Source organism: Manihot esculenta, chromosome 10 (genome assembly GCF_001659605.2).
Source record: "Manihot esculenta cultivar AM560-2 chromosome 10, M.esculenta_v8, whole genome shotgun sequence".
In the NCBI taxonomy this organism is placed as follows: Eukaryota; Viridiplantae; Streptophyta; class Magnoliopsida; order Malpighiales; family Euphorbiaceae; genus Manihot; species Manihot esculenta.
The window spans coordinates 29,016,615-29,038,393 of record NC_035170.2 but is presented as its reverse complement, the minus strand read 5'-3'; the positions used below and the strand labels follow the sequence as shown (position 1 = coordinate 29,038,393).

At 30.2% G+C, this 21,779-nt stretch overlaps 3 protein-coding genes across 4 annotated transcripts; all 3 read left to right on the top strand.

The window, feature by feature from the left end:
* Window positions 1-639: 639 nt before the first annotated feature.
* LOC110624746 (potassium channel AKT2/3) lies at window positions 640-8,064 on the top strand. Its single transcript, XM_021770027.2, has 11 exons — window positions 640-964; window positions 1,654-1,872; window positions 4,043-4,201; window positions 4,277-4,334; window positions 4,856-5,173; window positions 5,261-5,500; window positions 5,912-6,229; window positions 6,313-6,501; window positions 6,726-6,801; window positions 6,921-7,493; window positions 7,801-8,064. The coding sequence occupies exons 1-11, from the start codon at window positions 720-722 to the stop codon at window positions 7,929-7,931; spliced, it is 2,526 nt and encodes an 841-aa protein (XP_021625719.1). The 5' UTR covers window positions 640-719; the 3' UTR covers window positions 7,932-8,064.
* A 1,567-nt stretch (window positions 8,065-9,631) lies between these two features.
* On the top strand, window positions 9,632-11,742 carry LOC110624644. Its single transcript, XM_021769862.2, has 2 exons — window positions 9,632-10,580; window positions 10,673-11,742. Exons 1-2 carry the CDS (start codon window positions 10,221-10,223, stop codon window positions 11,264-11,266), a joined length of 954 nt encoding a protein of 317 aa, XP_021625554.1. The 5' UTR covers window positions 9,632-10,220; the 3' UTR covers window positions 11,267-11,742.
* Window positions 11,743-17,080: 5,338 nt separating this feature from the next.
* On the top strand, window positions 17,081-18,368 carry LOC110625101. 2 transcript variants are annotated; one of them, XM_043961212.1, is made up of 5 exons: window positions 17,084-17,379; window positions 17,492-17,579; window positions 17,717-17,796; window positions 17,886-18,162; window positions 18,248-18,368. In XM_043961212.1, the coding sequence occupies exons 2-4, from the start codon at window positions 17,511-17,513 to the stop codon at window positions 18,157-18,159; spliced, it is 423 nt and encodes a 140-aa protein (XP_043817147.1). In that variant the 5' UTR covers window positions 17,084-17,379; window positions 17,492-17,510; the 3' UTR covers window positions 18,160-18,162; window positions 18,248-18,368. The 2 variants fall into 2 exon arrangements, with proteins under 2 accessions (XP_043817148.1, XP_043817147.1); XM_043961213.1 differs by lacking the exon at window positions 18,248-18,368 and having other exon boundaries at window positions 17,081-17,379; window positions 17,497-17,579; window positions 17,886-18,239.
* Window positions 18,369-21,779: the final 3,411 nt, after the last annotated feature.

Sequence of the window (21,779 nt, the reverse complement as noted above, 5' to 3'; positions counted from 1 at the left end):
TGTTGATAATTAAATAAATATATTTTTAATATTTTTAAATTATTTAAATAAATTATTCTCATTCGAATAAGAGCTAAATAATAATCCAAAGTGACATTATTATCCATGTGTAATGATATGAATGGATGATATTATAGTCGTGATACTTTTCACTTGCACAAAACACAATGTGATACTTTCACTATGTGACAAACTCATTCATCTTATATACCTGTAACATCATATATCTCTATTGGAACTATATAGGAGAAATAGTTGAACACCGTATTAATTTCTTGCATATTCAATAAATAATTATTTTTTTAATTAATATGTGTAAATAAATAATTTAATTTTATTAATAAAAAATAATACATCATTCAAGCCACATAGTATTTTAGAAAAATAGAATAATTTTTCGTATATGAGTTACCAAAAATTAGGGAGAGAGTAGTTGGGGTGAGAAGGTAAGGCACAATATATGGTCCTCACCCACACACAAGAGCCAAATATTGCACAACCCACCAAGCCACCACCAGATCTTATCACTTTAAACATCAATCAATGCAAGTGTTTCCCAATAGCCCTATTCCTCTCAAATCATAAACACTCCCTCTTCTCATTTCCACTTGTTTTTTTTTTTTTTTTTTTTTTTTTTTTGTTTTATTCTTCATCTCTTTCCTTCCTTCTCCTCTCTCTTTCTAAGAGCATAGTTGAGAGTAGCTTTGGTTTTAGAGAGGATGGAAATGAGATCAACTCCAAGTAATGATCTTTATCATCTACCCTTTACCATGAAGAGGAGCTGGAGAAACCACCATGGACACCCACAAACTCCTCACCATCATCACCATCAAGAAGATGATACATCTCTTTCTGTTTCTAGCTTGTCCAAGATTATTCTTCCACCTCTGGGTGTCTCTAGCTACAACCACAATCCTGTAGAGACTAAAGGTTGGATTGTATCTCCTATGAACTCCAAATACAGGTATATCTTCCTTATAACTTTCATCAACTTTTTTTATTATTACTTGAAAATACTCAAAAATCGAAATAAAATCATATGAATATCTTTTTTTTTTGAATCAATAGTTTCGAGTTAATAATTTTTTTTTTCTACGTTAATGAAATATGAGTAGTTGGTAAATGGAAGGGATGCTTGTGGTAGCTTTGTTATTTATGCACAAAAAGAACATTTATTTTTAATAATTTGTTTCTATATAAATATATAATAATTTTTTTTATAAATAATATAATTTTATTAATAAAATAAAACCAGGTCAGCAATTCTGATTTAATCAATTGAGTCAAAGTTTTGTGGTTGATCCATCAATTTTAATTCTTCTTTTAAGAAAAGTTAGAGTACGTAATTTGCTATAATTTCATCCATGATTTTGAAAACCATGCACTAGCAATTTAATACTTACAACACTCAATTTATGACTTATACAAAATATTTTCTAAAAATGCAATTGAAATATTTTATTTTATATATAAATTTAAATTTAATTTACGATTTTAAAAATAATTTCAGTATTTTTTTTTTAAACGGACTTATGGTAAAATATGAGATGTCTCAAATTTACTCAAATACATTTATTATCAGACTAAATTTATGAGTATATAATTTTGGTATTTTTAAAATTTTATTAATATGAAGTAAATATAAAAATGCAGGTGTTGGGAGACATTTATGGTGGTTTTGGTAGCTTACTCGGCATGGGTTTATCCATTTGAAGTAGCATTTCTGAATTCTTCTCCAAATAAAATGCTTTACATTACAGACAACATCGTTGATCTGTTTTTCGCCATTGATATTGTCTTAACCTTCTTTGTTGCTTATATTGATTCGAGAACCCAGCTACTCGTCCGTGACAGAACAAAGATTTCTATCAGGTTTGTCCAATACCATTCTCTTAAAATTTTAATTTTTAAATGACAATAAATTAAATATTAATTAATCTCTTAATTTTTTTAATAAGAAATTAAAATATTAATTTTTATTTTAACATTTTAAATATTATATATTTTTAAATACTTGAAAAAAAAAAAAGCTGTTATAAGGACATTAGCGACTAGAATATTAAGTCCCTAGAGCTTTTCAAGATTTATTTTTTTATCCTTTATTCTTTAATCATTCATGCACAATTGAGTCAAAAGGATCTTTATAATTATTTAAAAATCAATTGATTTTGTGAAATTAAGAGAAAATAGAGTTTATAAATGTGTATTAAAATTTAGTATGCGGGCATTTTCTTTTTATTTTTTTTTAATTTTTTTATTCTATGTATAATCGTTAATTTTTTTATAGTATTATCTATATTTGTCACATAAATTTATACGTATAAATATATCAGCATATTCATCAAGCAACCATTTAATTTATGAATCTACTCTCCTATTTTTCATTACGTCACTCAAATTAGATTTTCTTCTAATGAATTCAAACTTAGAATCAGTTCGATTTGTTTTAATTTCGGATTGAATGACGCAATAATGAATCGGCCTATTTAATAGAGTTTATTAGATTTTGAGTTTATTTTCTTTTTTAAGATTCGATTTCAATTTAAACGGGGTAAAGTATTTTTTATGAATTAAATAATAAAATATTTAATCATTAAAATTAATGAAATAATAAGTTTTAAAATTTTAAAAAATAATTTAATATATTTTTAAAATTAAATAAATTTCTTGAAAAAGTTTGATAAAGAAGAGTGTCATTGTCAGAGAGATGATTATTGAGTAGGGTGTGGTTACAATTACACACCTTTCTTCTAACTTTTTTAAAATGAGAAAAGAATCTCTCAACTGAATGAATGATTTACATCTTTTTCTCTTTTTTTTTTAAATTATTATTATTATTATTATTATTATTCATTTTCTCCTTTTCTTTATCCTGCATAATGTGTTCACATCTCCAGACCCACCATAGGATTAATGGCTCTATTTAGAAACATTCAGATTCTTCCTATTTCTAGAACGGGACCAGCCTGATTGCTGAGTTAGATAATATAATTAAGTTTGAGAGATTTACTATTTAGTATGTGGTATTAAGTTAATTTTTATATTTCTAAAAATTTATTAAAATATTTTTATTTTTTATTTTAATCAATAAAATATTTTTTTTTATTTTTTTTATTAAAGATAGGTGGAGGTAAAAATTTTTAAAATTTAATTTTACTTTTAGATAAAATTTTTTATTTAATTTTTGGGTATTGTCATTGGTAATAAGTCAATTTTTATATTTTTAAAAATTTATTAAAATATTTTTATCGTTTTTCCTCCCGATGAAACAATCTCTCTTTTTTTATAATGATTACGGAGAAAAATAAGAATTGTCTTTTTCTCTTTTCCCTTCTTTTTTATAGAAGAAAAAGAAAAAGAAAAAGCAAAAAATAAAAAGAGAAAAAAACGAAAAAAGAAAAGGAGAAAAAGAAGGGGAAATGAAGGTAATTTAGTTTTTTATTATATTTTTAAGGATAGAAATAGACGAAATGAAAATCATTTTATTGACGAAGAAAAAAAAATAAAAATATTTTAATAAATTCTTAAAAACTATAGACACTGATTTATTAATAAAAAAAATATTTAAAAACTAAATTATAATTCTCCATTGAATTAATTAATGGTCATCTAATTTTTATTAATCGGATTCCAACTCATCTTTCATAATTTTGCTGGGTTATTTTGACTTGAAAGAAATATTAATTTTTTAGCATATATTTATCTTTTTCCCTTATTTCAAACCAAATTATCTGAAAATTTAAATTTTTATTTTTTTAAAATTATTGGTTAATTATTAATTTATCAATATTTTGAATTATATGAGTATTCACTTCAGCGGTGAACTATGCATGGAAATGAGTAAAAATAGATTTTCATATGTACTGTCACATCCCTTTTATCGACTTATATATCTGAGCTGATTCCAAATTCACGTGCAGCTCATGTGAAAAAGCGATACAATAATCAAATAATTAATTATTAAAAAATTAATATTCAGCTAAGCCCTTATACACAGTAGAGGAATGATGGAGAGTGGGGTGTGGATTGAATGAATGGACAGGTACCTATCAACTTGGTTCTTGATGGATGTGGCATCCACTATCCCATTTGAAGCCTTGGCCTACTTCTTCACCGGCAAACATTCTATGGGTCTCTCTTATTCCCTCTTGGGTATGCTCAGATTTTGGCGTCTCCGGCGAGTTAAGCAGCTCTTCACTAGGTACCCACCTCCACTTCTTAATTATTTTACACCCCATTTGATATTAAAACTGAAAAGCGAATCCCTTTTTGGCAGGCTGGAGAAGGATATAAGGTTTAGTTATTTCTGGATCAGATGTGCTAGGTTAATAATTGTGAGTAATCTTTAATTTACTCCCACTCATAATATATTATTATGTTAAATAATATAATATTTAATTATTATTTTTATTATTATTTTGTGGGTTTTCATCATTAATATGAATTATTATGAAGTGGGCTTCATCCAAAACCAATTGGAAAAGGCCAAATAATGTAGGCCTACAGAATAAATCTTGTCGGAAAATTGCCCTATTGAGAGTTAAACAAACTCCACTAGCTTATGTTCAATGTTGCCATCATAATCCATAAAACAACTAAACTAAAAGTTGTCCTGAATTTTTAAATTATTTTTAAAAAATAATAATTCTTATTAGACAAATTGGATTGGATTCGATTAGATTAGTTATATCGATTAAAATTATATAGTCGAATCATTTTTAAATCAGATCGAAATTGTCTAATTGAATTTGAAACTCGAACTTAAAAAAAAGATTTGACTAAATTAAAATGAACAAATTCTAACCGTTGTATATGCATTTTCTCCTGCTCAAGTAGAAACATTGTATGTGTGCAGGTGACACTGTTTCTAGTGCATTGTGCTGGGTGCCTATATTACTTACTAGCTGACAGATACCCACACCAAGGAAGAACATGGATAGGTGCTGTGATCCCAAATTTCAGAGAAACAAGCCTTTGGATTAGATACATTTCAGCTTTATATTGGTCCATAACCACCATGACCACAGTTGGTTATGGAGATCTCCACGCTGTGAACACCATGGAAATGATCTTCATCATCTTCTACATGCTCTTCAACCTTGGCCTCACTGCTTATTTGATCGGTAACATGACGAATCTCGTCGTCGAAGGAACTCGCAGGACCATGGAATTTGTAAGTATTGATTAGTTCATGGATGGGATTTTGATGGTGAAGTGAAAATGGGAATGGTTTTAATGGAATTGTTGGCTAATGTTGCAGAGGAATAGCATTGAAGCAGCATCAAATTTTGTGTGCAGAAACCGGTTGCCCCCGAGATTGAAAGAGCAGATTTTGGCTTATATGTGTCTGAGATTTAAAGCTGAGAGCTTGAACCAGAATCATCTGATTGAACAATTGCCAAAATCAATCTGCAAAAGCATCTGCCATCATTTGTTTTTGCCAACTGTGGAGAAAGTCTATCTTTTCAGCGGAGTCTCCAGAGAAATTCTCTTGCTCCTGGTGAGTACCTATACTGCCTAAATTCTGATAAGTAATTTCCATGTTCATAATACTAGAAACGCACACACTCACAATCACACTATTAGATAAAAAAACAAAACATTTAACGTGTTCGACATAATGTCTACAGGCAAAGGAGAGATAAGTTCCATTATAACTAACAAAAAGTGATAAAATCTCTCAGAGTCAGAGCTCTCAAAATCCTAACTCCAGTGTATTTTTCTGAAATCTCACACAACAGAGAACAGCTTGGGCCTATTAGCCTTCTCCCTCCGCTCTCAATATAAAATCTCATTTTTTATCCTAATCATTGAACTTTTTAGTCGTGTCACAATTTAACGCATAACAAAATAAACCCAAAATTCAAACCACGTCATTTAACAATATTCAATGTTTTGATGATTTACTTAGGTTGCTGAGATGAAAGCTGAGTACATTCCACCAAGAGAAGATGTGATTATGCAAAATGAAGCACCTGATGATGTTTATATAATTGTTTCTGGAGAAGTAGAAATTATTGATTCTGATCTAGAAAAGGAGCTAGTAGTTGGTACTCTGCAGTCTGGAGACATGTTTGGAGAAGTGGGTGCACTTTGTTGCAAGGTACAAAGCTTCACATTTCGAACCAAGACACTTTCACAACTCCTGAAGCTCAAAACCAGTACTCTGATAGATACTATGCAGACCAAACAAGAAGATTATGTAGCTATAATTAAAAACTTTCTCCAGGTCAGTTTCCTGTAGTGAATTTATAGTAAATTTCAGAATTTGTGTTCCTTGAGAATTTTTTGATTCTATATGTTTCATTGCAGCATCACAAGAAGCTCAAGGGTTTGAAGCTTGGGGAATCTCTGGTTGATGATGGAGAAGAAGATGGTGATCCAAACATGGCCTTCAACTTGTTGACAGTAGCAAGCACAGGAAATGCTGCTTTTCTTGAAGAACTTCTCAGGGCAAAGTTGGATCCTGATATTGGAGACTCTAAGGGGAGAACCCCATTGGTATTCTCTTATATATCTCTAAAAATATTCATTTCATATTTAAGGAGAAATCCTTCCATGATTATACTAACATGAAAGGATTATATTGGTTTTAGTAAGAATTTCTCTTTTCTTAATCATTAAATCCATCATACTCGATCGTTTTTGAACTCGCTTTCTTCCTTTTTTTGATTTGAACTGGGGTTTGAACTTGTAATTTACTAATACTTTTTGTGATTCACCAGCATGTTGCAGCGTCAAAAGGGCATGAGGATTGTGTCCTGGCACTACTAAGACATGGATGCAACATAAACTTGAGAGGTAACAAACAATTCATAATTTCACAAACCCAAATCTGAAATTTTCTTTTGCTGCCAATGAATTTTCTCTAAGCCTTAGCCCCTTACTGTAAAAAGCCTAATTGTATTCCATCATCACAGATGTTAATGGAAACACTGCTTTATGGGAAGCTTTATCATCAAAGCACCAATCTGTATTTAGAATTCTGTATCACTTTTCCAACATTGATGATCCTCACACTGCTGGTGAACTTTTATGCAAAGCTGCAAAAGAAAATGATCTGACAATGATGAAGGAACTCTTGAAACACGGGCTGAATGTCGATGCGAAAGATCGACAAGGAAAAACAGCAGTCCAAATTGCCATGGCACAGAATTATGTAGACATGGTAGACTTACTGGTAATGAATGGTGCAGATGTTTCTGCAGCAAACACAAGTGAGTTTTCTTCTACAACTCTGAATGAAATGCTGCAAAAGAGAGAAATTGGACACAGGATTACAGTGCCTGATACAGTAACTAGTGATGAAGTGATTTTAAAGAGGAATCAAGAAGAGGAAGAAGGCAACTCATCTGGCAAATCCAATGGATGGGAATGCAGAAGAGTAAGCATATATAGAGGCCACCCTCTGATTAGGAAAGAGACTTGCTGCTTGGAACCTGGGAGATTAATCAGATTGCCAAATTCAATGGAGGAGCTCAAGAGCATTGCAGGTTACATATTTTTCACTTTGAATATAAAAAGTTCATGAAATTCACTAAATTAGACTTTTAGTGAGGATAAAAAATGCTACTAAATGCGTAAAATTCGCCACTAAATTACCACAAAAACTGCGATACTAAAAGTTTAGTGGCAATTTTTATATTTCCTGGCGAAATTGTAGTGCTTATTCACAAGTTTTACTATACCTTTAGTGGCGATTTTTTTTCCACTAAAATTTCATCACAAAAGGTTGAATTTGCTGTAGTTTTAGGAGAACTTATTATGCAAAAAGTTCACTTTTTCTTGCTGTTTTTATAGGTGAAAAGTTTGGATTTGATGCAAGAAATGCCATGGTAACAGATGAAGAAGGTTCAGAAATTGACTCCATTGAAGTGATTAGAGATAATGACAAGCTTTTCATAGTTGAAGATCCAAATTCCTCAATGTAACCAAAGATTATTAGTGATTTAAAGTCTATTTGGATCCTTCAATTTTGTAATATAATGATCTCCAATACAATCTAAATGCATAGGCATCTCATATCATCAATGGAAATTTCTTCTCCCCTTGGTTTTCTTTCCATTCCTTGGATATGCAAATATTAAGTATGGAAGGCTAAGTTTTCTTTGTATAAATCATGATTTGACAATATACTGACATGAAATTCTTTGCATTAATTATTGTGAAGATTTTCAATTCAGTTCCTGTTAGGCTTGATCTTAATGCATCCCTCTATTCATTTGCTTCTAAGCTATTGACGATCAAACAAAAAGAAAAGATAAGCCACAGAATATGCAAATTCCATATTAAAAATTAAGGTTTAGATGGATTTTTGGTTCGTTGTGTCGTTCTTGTTTTCTAGATTTTTGGATTTTTCTTATATGGAGGAGATCTGCATGTATAGACGATGGTAACTCAGGGTCTTTGCTGCTACGCTGGCGATCTGTCCCTTTGAAGTTTAAAAGAGACTGAGATGCCTTGAGCTCTGCCTGGTTGCCTCCTATAGAACTTGCTTTCTTTGTCTAAAGTATAAAATTTCTTGTGTCACCTGTTATTTCTTTCTTGTTTTCTGGATTTTTGGCTTCAGATGTGCAGTAAAGAGGCACCTTGATGATGATCTTGCTTCTTTCTAGATCAGTGATAGTTTGTCTATGGTGATTCCATTACAACGGTAATAATGTGATATGAAATATTAATTTAACATAAATTAAACTATAAATTTTAAAATAAAGATAAATAAAATTATGATATATTTTTTTATATTTTTATTTTTTAATTAATAATTATATTTTAATTATCATATCAGTCCATTAAAAAATTATCATTATTTGTTAACGATATAAATATTTTCACTAATTACCGTTATTTGTTATTTTTATTTTTTAATTAATAATTATATTTTACTTATCATATTCGTATTTTTCACATCACAAAATTGCTGTTATTTATTAATTATATAACACTACAAATATTATTTTAATATAAATTAAACTATAAATTTTAAATTCTGAACAGAATCACTTTATACTTCTTTATATTTTTTTAATAATAATAATAAATTAATTTTATTTTAAATTTTATAAAAAATTAATATATCGAGATTCATAACTGCTACTCTCAATAATATTATATCTAACTATTGAATTTAGATTTTTCATTGTTCTCTGAACTTCCAAATTGAAGTATGAACTAAAAAAACTCTAAAACAAGTAATTGAAAACCAAAACAGGCTTAGCAAAGGGGCCCTATTGGGTATTGTGAATTGAAAGAGCATATAGGCTTTTTTGGGGCAGAGTCCATTTCTGAGGTGACCTATCATATACATTGTCCAGAATCAATGGGTACACACATATTTCAGCATTATAATATTCTATTCCTTGAGAACCATACAAGATTAAATTCAATGCCTAAAATAGAACTTTGGTTCCTAAAGTGAGAATCTTCATTCTAAATTTAAAAAAAAAAAAAAAAAAAATTATCTCAATGCACAGAACCCCATCTCCCATGTCTGGCTAAAGAAATTGGAATGCATATCTGCACAGGAATACAAAACCCAAAAAGGTTCCAACTTTAAGCTCACAAGATGAATACAAGTGGGAAGAAATTTTTATATTTATATATTAAACAAAAGGGTATAAAGATAGCCAAAGAAGCACTCAATTGAAAAGAAGAACCAAATCAAAATTGAAGAATGAGAAGAGGAAGAACAGAAGATGAAAGTAGAAGAATCTCAGTCAAAGTAGTCAAACTTTTGCAGCCCAAGAAACATAATCTAACATATCATAGAATAAAGAGCTACCCAAGATTATTCATCTACTTTCATCTATGTTTGTAGCATAAAAATATATTTTTAAAGAGAAAAAGTTAGAAAAATTCAAGGGAGTTCTTGAAGATTTCTTGCTTCAATTTTCTCTGTAATCTCTCTCTCTCTCTCTTTCTCTTTAACTCTTTCTCTTTCTCTTCATTTGCTGCCCATTAAACAATGATAATTGCAGATTCCCAATCATCTCCTCCACACTATAGGAAACACACATAATTGCACCCAACAATTCTTTTTCACTATAGAAACCTGTGCTTTCAAGCTATTCACTTAATTTTTTTTTTCATTTTTTATTTTCTTGCTTCCCTTTTTCTTCAACCCTCCAATATAAATACACAGCAATCTCCATCATCTTATTTTCACCAACATATACTCATCTTTTCCTTTTTCTTTTTATTATTTTTTCTCCACTTCTATAATGGATCCTTCATGCACCACCACTTCTGTCAATGGTTTCTACAACTTTCTCACTCGAGGACTCGATGATCTTGATCGTTGTTTCCTCTCTAACAACTTCTTATCAGTTCAATTCCTGCAAAAAGTCCTCTCTTCACTCCAATCATTTCATTCCCAGTTAACCCTTTTAGTTCAAAGGCTTCATCTTCCCATAGGAGAAAAATGGCTAGATGAGTACATGGATGAAAGCTCAAGATTATGGGAAGCTTGTCTGATTCTTAAATCTGGAGTTTCAGCAATGGAAAATTATTACACTTCTGGTTCTAACATAGCTTCTTCTCTCGATGGCTTCCACTATTTGAATCCACAAGACTCTCGCCAGGTAAAAAACCCATCAACCCTTAATCTCAATCATCAAGAATTACCCAAAAAAACAAAACTTTCAATGATTGCTTTTATGTAAATTTTCTGTAGGTTCATAGAGCAATAATGGGTAGCCAAAGAGAAATTCTAGTGTTGGAAGAAGACAACAAGAGCTTGATGGAAACTAGAGTTCGAGCATTATCACTACAGTTTGATGAAAATGTGTCAATAGAATCAAAGTTGAATGCATACAATGGATTTCGAGGAGTTCTTTATGCATTAAGAAACGTTACTTCATTGCTTCTAATGATATTATTTGAAGGGCTTGTTTATTATTGTCCAGAAACAAGTTTTTGCCAAAGAGGGTATGAAGGGCAAGTGATATTTGGTTCATCATTTATGGTTTCAATGGCAAGATTACAACAAAAAGTAGCAAATGAGATGGATCAAATTGGTGGGCAACCAGGAATCATGCTTTATGAGTTTAGACAAGCAAAATTTGCCATGGAAGAGCTAAAAGTTGATTTAGAAAGTGTTATGGAGTATGAATCAGAAGTCGAAATTCGAGACAAAGTTGACAACTTGAAGAGTTGTTTTGGATTGTTGAGATGTGGAGTTGAGAGTGTAATTGGTCAGCTTGATGATTTCTTTGATGAAATAGTTGAAGGAAGAAAGAAACTTTTGGATATGTGCTCTCACAGGTAGAGCAACCATAGCTAGGCAGCTATAGAGAGCTAGTGAAAGAAAAAAAATATGATTTTTTTTTTTTTTGAAACTTACAAATTATCAGAGAATCAAAGTTTAATTCCATCTAATAAACTACTAATCTATTTTAACTAAAGAAGATCTTAATAATTTTTTTTATTATTTTAACCTATTTTACCAAGTTTCTTGAAGGCATTTGTTTTGCAGCTCTGATATAGATTTTAGCAGGAATATTGGCTTTTCTGAGGAAACCCAGAAGGGATCAATTTTTGAAGAGCAAAGAGAATGTGATTCTTTCTTCCTTTGAAGAAAAGCAAAATTAGAAATGCAAAGATAAGAAACAAAGAAGCATATGTATATGTATTATTTAGATAGCAAGTAGCTTCAATGCAAAGCAAGATCTTCTCATCTGCAGAACAGATTCTTCTTCTGTTGAAAAGAAAGAGATTGTCTATCTAGATGAGGAAAAATGAAAAGAGAACAAAAAAAAAATGCTCCATGTTTGCCTTTCATTACCCAACAAAATCAAGTAGTTAATAGCATTTGAAGTAGTTGAGCATTTTTAGTGAAGCAATTGAGTTGTCACAATTCATCAACTTTCTTTTCTTTTCTTTTCTTTTCTTTTCTTTTCTTTTCTTTTCTTTTCTCCCTATGTTATTTCTTCTACTTTCTGCTAGATTATTGTGCAAACTTTTACCCATTACTTTCCCATATACAAATGTAATTTAACAAGTGGAATCAGCAAATGGGAATTTGAAATTAGAGCTGAGAATTTTTAAATGAAATGGTAATTAGGCAAAAGAAATAAAGAAGAAATGAAGCTGAGCTTGAGGGTACAGAGCCATTGATTGTTTTAGCAGCCGCAAGTACTCAAAGGTGCTGCCTTAGAATCTTGACTACTCTGAGATTACAGCCTTTCAAAAGTAAAAATTAAGCAACATTCATAATTTTAATTAAGAAAATATCAAAATTCATAATTTTACTAGACTTACCCAAGTAGATATATATTAAATAATATGCAATAAAAAATAATATAAAAAAAATATTTTTTTTTCTATCAAGCATAACTTGTGTTGCTTCCTTAGGTGATTAGGGTTAATGATGCAAACTCCAACCCTAAACAAGTTAAGGGCCAACTTAAACATAATTAAGAGTTAGGTTCCCACAAAATCAAGAGCTAGCAGATTTCAAAAGCAAAAAAGAAATGATTATACAAGAAAAAAAGGATAACTATGCTACCTGCCCAAGAGACAACTGCAAAAATGAAATGAGATTATAAATTAAAATATTACTGGTATTTTAAAAATTTTACTAATTAATCGCTCGTGAAATATTATAAAAAAAATCTAAAAAAAATCTAAAATATAGATGCAGACGACCTAATAAATCTTTTAATACCGTAAATACTAAATCATAATTTTTTTTCTTTTATCTTTATTGCCCATCATTTTCATCTTGTCAAACAAAAGCTGCCAATTTCACATTTTGATTATTAAGTTTCAAATAAAGCTTAAAATTATAATCTTTTGTTCCAAAAGTTTACATATTTCAAAGGATTTGACTCTATTAAATTAGTCTCTTTTTTTTTCTACTTTAATTTCTTTTCATCATTTTCCACTACTGTGTAATCTTTATAAAGTCTTTTGATTGTCATTCTTTGAAGAAAGTTTGTAGTTGCATTTTGAGTTGTAGCTAGCTACCTAGCTAGGGTTTTTAAACCTTTTTCATATTTTCTTTTTTTTTTCTTACCACTATTGTTTTGTTGAGGTATAATTTGATGTGATGTTCTCCATCACATTTAATAGGACACGACGCAAGAAATATCCGAAATTAATAGTTAATGAGTTATTACTAATCTCTTTGAAAACCTTATACTCGGACTATTTTCAAGAAAACCTTAATTTATTTCAAATTTCTAGTAATTCATTAACTACTAATCTTGACTCGTTAATTTTCTCGTGACATTGAAGTTTGATCTAAATATTATATTTTATTAAATTTAACATATCTTAATTCATCGATAAGGGTTAAAAAAAAATAATAAAATACTTTTTAATATGAATGATGACCGCTGGATTTCACTATCCCGATATAAAGTCTGGCCCATGATAGCGGTCCCGATATAAAGTCTGGCCCATGAAAGCGGTCCTGATTCAAAAATCATGGGGCCTCTTCAACGAGTCGGTCTGGGCCACCCAACCTTAAGGTCGGATATCCCATGGGTTTCAGTCTTTTCAACACCAAGCTCGATCCTGGAACGTGACATGAGAAAAAACAGCAGGTCCAGTCACCTCGCAACCTTATCTATATGTACGCCGGGAAAATTAAATGGCCGCTTGGCGTAGAGAGTGCGTCTGACAGTTCCGTACGTACGAGCTTGTATGGTAGAGGCAGATGACACTGTAGCTGAGGAGTCGTTAGGCGTCGCTACCAGACATAAAGAAAAGCGATGAAGGAGAGAGGACACATTCTCCTCACCCAAATTTACCCAACCATTATAAATCCTATTTTTTCTGAATCTCATATCATTATGAATCAACTAATTAATAGATTTTTTTACAAAATAAATATATAAATTAATAAGTTTTTTTTATATTAAAAAAATTAAATAGCAAAATATTTAATTATTAAAATTAATTAAATAATTTATTAGTAGATATTTTTAAAAAATAAATTAAATAATAAAATATTTAACAATAAAAGCTAATAAAAATATTTATTAATATATTTTTAAAAATTAAAATATTAATTAAATAAATTTTTTTATAGAGATTAAATAATTATATATAAATTTTTTTTTGAAGTTCTTGTAATCGATAAAATCATTAAATTTAATTTTAAATTTTAGAGTAAATATTTTTTAATTAATATATATATATATATAAAAGAAAGTTAATTCCAATAATAATTAATGTTAAATAAACTGATTAAATGGGAGTATAGTATAGATTACATAATAAGCAAAAGAGGAAAGGCAATTAAAATATGGAAAATAATATCCTTGTAAAAATAAGCAATAATTAATAATTATTATTTTTACAGCTGGTTTTTCTGCAGAAAAAATAAGGCAATTATGGAATGTCCCCTACAAATCTTTTGCACTTCAATACAGATTCTCTAAGGAGTTGTGATAGTAAATGACTAATGATTCCAGTTGTAGAACAATGATGGAAATTGACAAGGAAAGGACAACAAGAGAGAGAATTCAGATTCCTAAATTTGCTTTTTTTTTTTTTTTTAAAGAAGAAAGAAAGAAATCAATCTCTAAGATATAGAGCTTTTTGTTTGATTCTTGTTTCATTTTGAATTGAAAGGCTATGGTGGTGAGTTGCTGTTGTTGATGATGAAAATTCCTCAAAGTCTCTGTCTCAGCATCAAAATCCTGACACTCTCCCTGTTCCTTTGATTCCTCAGTTCCCCCCTTTCTTTTCCTTCTTTTTAATGTTTTTCATCTTTTTTATCCCCTTGCTTCCACCCCATTCCAATTACAAAAAAACAAAATAGGCCTATTTAATAAGTTTAATTAAACTTTTTAAAAAAATATATAAAAAATTTTTATTAAATACCATTATGTCTCAACAGATATATATTCATATATACATTCACAAATTTAGTCTAATAATAAATACATCTGAATAAATTTGAGAAATTTTAAATTTTATTTTTATTTAAAAAAAAAATCTCAACAGAAATACAAATAGGAGATGAAATAGTTTATATATATGACTTGTCAAAGAATAAGTTGTTCTAATTTTACAATCATAAATAAGTAAAATGTATCTGAATAAATTTGAGATATCTCAAATTTTACTCGTTCAATTTCTATTTTAAAAAAAATATCAATATAAATAAAATATAAATAAAAAATAAAAGTTCATATCATTTGATTTGTCAAAAACATAGATAGTTTTAATCTTATAATCGTAAATAATTGAATCAAATGCCAAATAATTTATATAATTGGAATAGACTTGCACTAAATATAAAAATATTATAATAATATTCCACCAATATAAGATTTGATATAGATTTTGAAACCGAAGAAAATTTGGGTATTGGAATGTCTTTTCAAAGTAGCGAGAGAGGTTGATGATGAGTATTTGAATAAATGAATTACAGTACCTATGATGTTATCTCACCACTATACATATTTAAAATTTTTATTTTTATGTTTTAAAAAAATTATATATTTTTTATTTTTAATTTTCATTTCCATCATAATTCTTGGTCGGCTTTTGTAACTGTAAATCTGTGTGCATAAGATACATTTTCTGTGTACCTTGGTCGGCTTCCTCTTTTCCAATTTTTTTTAACAGCTTTTCACTGTTTTCAATTTATCAAATTTCTTTATTCTCAATTTTAAATATCAAATTTCTTTCTTTTTTATTGATTTTTTTTAATTCCTAATCAACATGAAGTTTGTATCGATTTACTAACTGTTTTTCAAAATAGAATTTAGTATTTTAATTTTAATATTTAAAAGTCGAGATAATAATAATAAAAAATTATACACGTAATTAATTGTAAAACGCCTCTAGATGTGAAAAATAGGAAAGATAAAAACGCCTCTAGATGTGAAAAATAGGAAAGATTATCTTTCTTAATCATGTTAAGTCAATCATTGTCAATAAAACGCCTCTAGATCTATGTAATTAATCGTAAAAATAGAAGGGAGTCGTTTCCAATAAAACTCACCACCCTTCACTTCTTTTAGATCTCCATCGTTCCTTTTAGTTCATAGATCTGAAACCATAAACTTACAAAAAATTAGAAAAATAACTACATATAACCAATAAAAAATTAGAAAAATAACTACATACAACCAACATCTCGTGTGCCAAAATAAAAATGTCATTTTTTAAATAAACTATGTATAAGCTCACTCAAAGAGGAAACCTCCCACCCTAGAAAGGCAGGAGAAGCTATGTAGAGCTAATGCAAAAAAGGCCCATTGCTTCAAAAAAAAAAAAACTCTCTCTACAATAATAGAGAGATCAACATTTAAGATCATTATCTTTACTTTTAGCCTAGTTTTAATAAAGGTGACTTAACTGATTTACATCTACCATAATTCTAATAAGCAAACGAGCTTGGTGACCTGGTGGTAAGGCTTGTTGTATTGGATAGCCCCAATCCAAGTTCAATCCCAGCACTGAGGAAAAGAAATCTCTGCTTTGATTATGGGATGTTGATCAACCTGAGTTGACCAAATTTCTGTCACTTTGAGACTATCTCGAGGAAGAGGCCAGTGATGCATTAACTATGAACTCAAAATTTACAATTTAAAATCCCATTCACAAATCTAAACCTGAGCTCTAAATTTTTCTTGTTGTCTGAACCTACAGAGAAGCCTTCCCATGCTCATGTTGTATCACAGTCAGCAATTATCTCAAAACCAGATTCTTGGCATCATAGGAGAATCTTTGACTGCTTGCCCAAAATGACTATTGATTTAATTTCCAATTGTTTTTGTGCAAATAGAAAACTTTTTATCGATTAGTTAATTAGCAAGATAAATAATTAGATACACATAATAATATAAGATATAAATAATATATATCAGATATAAACTAATTTAGTTTCCATTTTGATGTTTAAAAGAGATTTATTATTTAATTTTTAAATATTATTATTATTAACGGTTAGTGTCATTATTAATAATTTTATGATAGATTAATGATTTCATTTAAATTTCATTATAAATTAATGATTAACATTTAGCTATTATACTGAAATAATTTCTCTATTATTTGATTTGACCAAAAATAAATTCGTTCCTTTGATCTCTGCGCATCCCATAAGTGAATCAATGGGAAACGGAGCTCTCATGCTGTCTTTTTGTTGGGTGAGAGCAATTTAGGTTACTGGGCCCTGATATCCTATGGGCTCAAGAACCTGAAATAAGAAAGCAAAAGGTCCAGTTCTTATGAGCTTCATCGGCTGAACACGCCGTTGTCCGGAAGCCGATACATCCAGCAAAGAGGAAGAACCAAAAAATCGAACTTTTTCTACTTCGCTGCTGTCCTCGCCTTAGGCTACATCCAGTGTGCTTTTTTGGCTTTTGTTTATCGTTATACCGGAGAGCGACTTTGAATTTTGCAGTTCTTTACTAGGTATTGCTCTTCTTTTTTTTTCCCCTCTTCTCTTAGCTGAGATTGAGAATATTGTATATAGCGAACACCACGTGTTTGATAAATTGACTGTGTGAAATGGTTGTTGTTTCAGTGCAGTGGAAGAGCAAGCAATGAGCACGGACACGCAGAAAAAACCCGGAGCTCCTCAAGTTGTCATATTGAACAAGGCATTGAAATTGGTAAATCACCATGTTTGGTTTCCTATGCACTTATGATTCTTTTCTTTACAGATTCTCCTCGTGATAATAGGGATAAATGGGCTTCTTTCTTTTGCTCTTCCCTCATGTTTTTAATGCTTGATATTACTGATTCACAGGCTGAACAATGGGTTAATAGCATGAGTAAAGGTATAGAGGATGCAGCAACAGAAGTAGAACCGGAGGGCCGTCCTTCTGGGTAAGTAAGGAGTATAGCCAATTTATAATCTTGATTGCATTTCTTGTTTCGTTGAGACGTCTTAAAGATTTTCAGTATGTTTTTTATAGACTTGGACTTGGTGCGAAAGTTATCCGTCAATCCAAAGTTGGACCCTTAAATGATCCAGTTGGAAGGAAGTTGCATGCCAAGTTGGAAGCTGGAAAAAGAAAAGCTACCAAAAGTATTGAAGAGTCTCTCCCATCTACAAGAGGAGGAGGCAATTGCAATGACAATGATGATGAAGACAGTGATGGAGAAATGGAAAGCAGAACCAGTGCATTTACCAAGAAACGAGCAGGTCCTCTAACCTCATCTTCACAGTTAAAAAAGAAAAAGAAGTAACTGTTTTAACCTGATCAAAGATTGAATGTTATTACTCATAATTTCCACCGCTTGAATTACTCATTCCATGTGAAAAAGAAGTAACTGTTTTAACCTGATCAAAGATTGAATGTTATTACTCATAATTTCCACCGCTTGAATTACTCATTCCATGTAAACTTGATTGTTATGTTTTTAGATTTGTATGCATAAAGGAATTTTGTTGGCCTTTCTAATTATCTGTCATAAATACTTTTTTTCTCCTCAAAGGTAAAGATTTTATCGATTGAGAAGGCTCAAGGCCCAGTTTACAGCCTAAAGAGCCAGGGCTCTAGGTTGATGAAGAAAAGCCTTACACAAAATAAACCCTAAAGACCCATACACATGTAACCCGATACTCAGACCCGGAAAAGCATAAAAAACTTATTTTTAATTTCTCATGCCAGAAAAATTGGAATTTTTATATGGCCCTATTAATCTTATGGGAACCTATCGTGTAGTGGGCCCATGTCTTTGATTGTCCCAAAAGCAGTCCCCTGAGAACGGTTTATTTCGTTTGGATTCCGCGTCTGCTTTATCCGTGACACGTTGTCCAACACGTGCTTCTCATGCCCTAAGAGAGTTACACTCCACTACATCCCACGCCACATAGATGCATCAAGCTAGTGGCCACGTGGAAACAGTAGCCGATGAATGCCCTTTATGTTTTTCTTCTTTCTTTTTCCAAAGAGTGCTGAATAGATTGATGGACAAGTGAGCGTCGAAGAGCGAGAGTTTTTCAATTTTGTACACTCGAGCGCGTGGGAATGAAGCTCCGTACTCGTCAAAGTACTAAGATGCTTGCTTGGGTGACGTGGCACATTTCGGGGAAAAGACGTGCAATCGTCACGCTGGAACGTCACAATCTTTAGTGGGGGCCTCCAAAAAAGATACTTGAAAATTTTTAAATTAATAAAGTTGCAATGACGATTTTGTTAGATGACTTTTGCCAAAAAAGAGCAAATCATTACGGCTCTTCCATAAGCTCCAAAAACATGAACACCGGGAGTTGCACAAGTCTTTTGTGATCTTCAGAGTTATGAAGGGGTTGTGACAAAGCTTCCCAACAATCAGCAAAGAGTTCTCCCGAAACCAAAGAAGAGCGAAGATGCTGCGGAGAATTCCACCAAACTGCCATGGCTCGTGGACAATCCGAAGAAAGATGGCGAAAAGTTTCTATTTCACCACAATGTTAATAGAAAGGAGAAATGCCATGTAAGCTATTAACTATTAAATTTATTTGTTAACTATATATTAAACATCCTTAGAAGTGATAATTTTTTTGTTTCTTTATTCAGATGAGAGTCTATCTAAATTATATGTTAAACTATTTAAATTTAAAAAAAATAAATTTTATTTTTTTAGTAACAAAAGTATTTTATGGGTAATATTAGATTGTTTAATAGATTTTATGGACTATTAAAATTTTAAAAATAAACTTTAAATCTAGAAAATATAAATTTAATAGGTAATAGGTTAAATATTTAAATTTTAATCAACAAACAATAAATAAAAATTATTATATTTTATTATATTATTATTAACTTTTATAAAAAAATTTTCATTTTATTTTCTTTGACTTATTTAAATTAGACTCTCTAACTCAAATTCCATCCTTCTTAATAATGAGAATTCTTCAGATAGTGTCCGGAGTCCATCTTCCCATTTACTCTTTGTAGATTATTCCATCTTGTTTTTCGGAGCTTCTATACAAGATGCACAATAAATTCAGAACATCCTCACATGTTATGCTTAGGCCAATGCTCAAATCATTAATTTCAGCAAATCCACCTTGTTTTCATTCACAATACAGAATTACCGAGTATTCATAGAGTGGACTCCCCTGACAAATTCCTTGGTTTTCCAACTACCCAGATCCAAAAAGTAAGTATTTAATGTGTCCAACTAATATATCCAGATCCAAAAAGCAAGTATTTAATGTGTTCAAAGATCGTATTTGTAATAAAACCTTGGGTTGGAAGTGCTAGCTTTTATCCAAAGGAGGTAGGGAAGCTTAATCAAGGCAACAGCCACAACCATTCCGGTTTATGTGGTATCTTGTTTTAGGCTCCCTTCTAAAACGTTATGCGAGCCGAAGTCAAAAGTTGGGATGGGTTTTAAAAATCTTACATATTTTAATATGGCCTTGCTTGCTACTCAAAGATGGCGCATCATGGATAAACTAATTAGCTCGGTTACTTAAAAGGCAAATACTTTCTCAACACCTAGTTTCTCCATGCAGAGGCCACTGGTAATGCTTCTCCATGCAAAGGCTAGTGGTAATGCTTCTTGGGGCTGGAGAAGTGCTATTTGGGGTAAGCAGATTCTTCGAAAGGGTATATGGTGTCATGTAGGTTGATTCAACTTCTTTCGGGTCTAAATTCTTCCTCCTTGCAGAATTTTTGTGGGGCGAAATTTGGAGATTGACAATATACTTTAGGTAATCACACTCTACACATTGGTAGGCTTTACTTACATCGAGCTTCAAGACCTTAGATGACGTATTACCACCCTTCTTGTGCTTCAGATAATGCACCAACTTATGATTAATAACGATGTTATTTGAGATTAGTCGTCCCTTCGTAAAAGCACTCTCTTCTAGATCAATAATGAGGTCAATAATAGATTGCAGCTTAAAAATAAGGATGTTAAAGATGACTTTATAGAATACATTACACAACCCAACCAGATCGGTAGAAATATAAACAAATCGAGACGAACAGAATCTTGAAAAATTCAAATTTAGTTTGTTAAAATTTTTTCGAGTTCGAGCATCTACTTATTTCAAATTCAAATCTAATATTAATAAACTCAAATTTAGCTCATTTAGCAAACGAGTTTAGATGAGTTAGAGTATTTATCGAACTTAGTATTATAATAGTTCACAAACGGTTCAATTTATTTATATATATAATAAATTTTAATTTAAATTTAAATAATTTTAATTAAATAAACATATATATATATATAAATAAACTCATAAACTTATAAAAAATAAACTCTTAAATTTTAATAATTTAAATATTTATAAATTTTAAGAATATAATTAAATTATATAAAACTGAATTTTAAAAAAATTTAAATTTAAAATATAAAAGTATAGGTAAAGTTTGAGCTTATTTATCTTATAAAATTAATTTCAACATGTTTAACAAGATTATTCAAGAATTTATTTGTAAGCTTATTTATAAATTCAGAAATGAGTCGAGTTTAAAAATTTTAATGAATTGAATATTTTAACGAGTTGAATATTATATAATTTAAATTTAATTCGTTTATTAAATGAATTTAAAATTTAATTTTAAATTTTATTCATTTAGAAATTAAATCAAATTCAATCAAATTTTTATTGAAATAAATTTGAATAACTCAAAATTAATTTGATTTATTTATATTGTTAACGGATAAAATCTTTTATAGTTTAAACTTGCTTGACCTTAGAAACGAGGGAGATTAAAGTACGATTGGCTCCCCTAGGCATCCTCACTTCCCGAAAGAAACAATGAATTGCATTACAAATACCGGTCCCACTCAATAAAATAAGTTTATATACTTATTTATTGAAAGCTTAGGAGGTAATATATGGTTTCAAGTACAGAGAC

Coding starts and splice junctions, on each gene's coding strand:
- LOC110624746 (XM_021770027.2), top strand. CDS start 720: ATGGAAATGAGATCAACTCCAAGTAATGATCTTTATCATCTACCCTTT. Junction 5,501..5,911: donor GAGAAATTCTCTTGCTCCTG/GTGAGTACCTAT, acceptor TGATTTACTTAG/GTTGCTGAGATGAAAGCTGA. Junction 6,802..6,920: donor ATGCAACATAAACTTGAGAG/GTAACAAACAAT, acceptor CCATCATCACAG/ATGTTAATGGAAACACTGCT.
- LOC110624644 (XM_021769862.2), top strand. CDS start 10,221: ATGGATCCTTCATGCACCACCACTTCTGTCAATGGTTTCTACAACTTT. Junction 10,581..10,672: donor ATCCACAAGACTCTCGCCAG/GTAAAAAACCCA, acceptor AATTTTCTGTAG/GTTCATAGAGCAATAATGGG.
- LOC110625101 (XM_043961212.1), top strand. CDS start 17,511: ATGAGCACGGACACGCAGAAAAAACCCGGAGCTCCTCAAGTTGTCATA. Junction 17,580..17,716: donor TGAACAAGGCATTGAAATTG/GTAAATCACCAT, acceptor ACTGATTCACAG/GCTGAACAATGGGTTAATAG. Junction 17,797..17,885: donor CCGGAGGGCCGTCCTTCTGG/GTAAGTAAGGAG, acceptor TGTTTTTTATAG/ACTTGGACTTGGTGCGAAAG.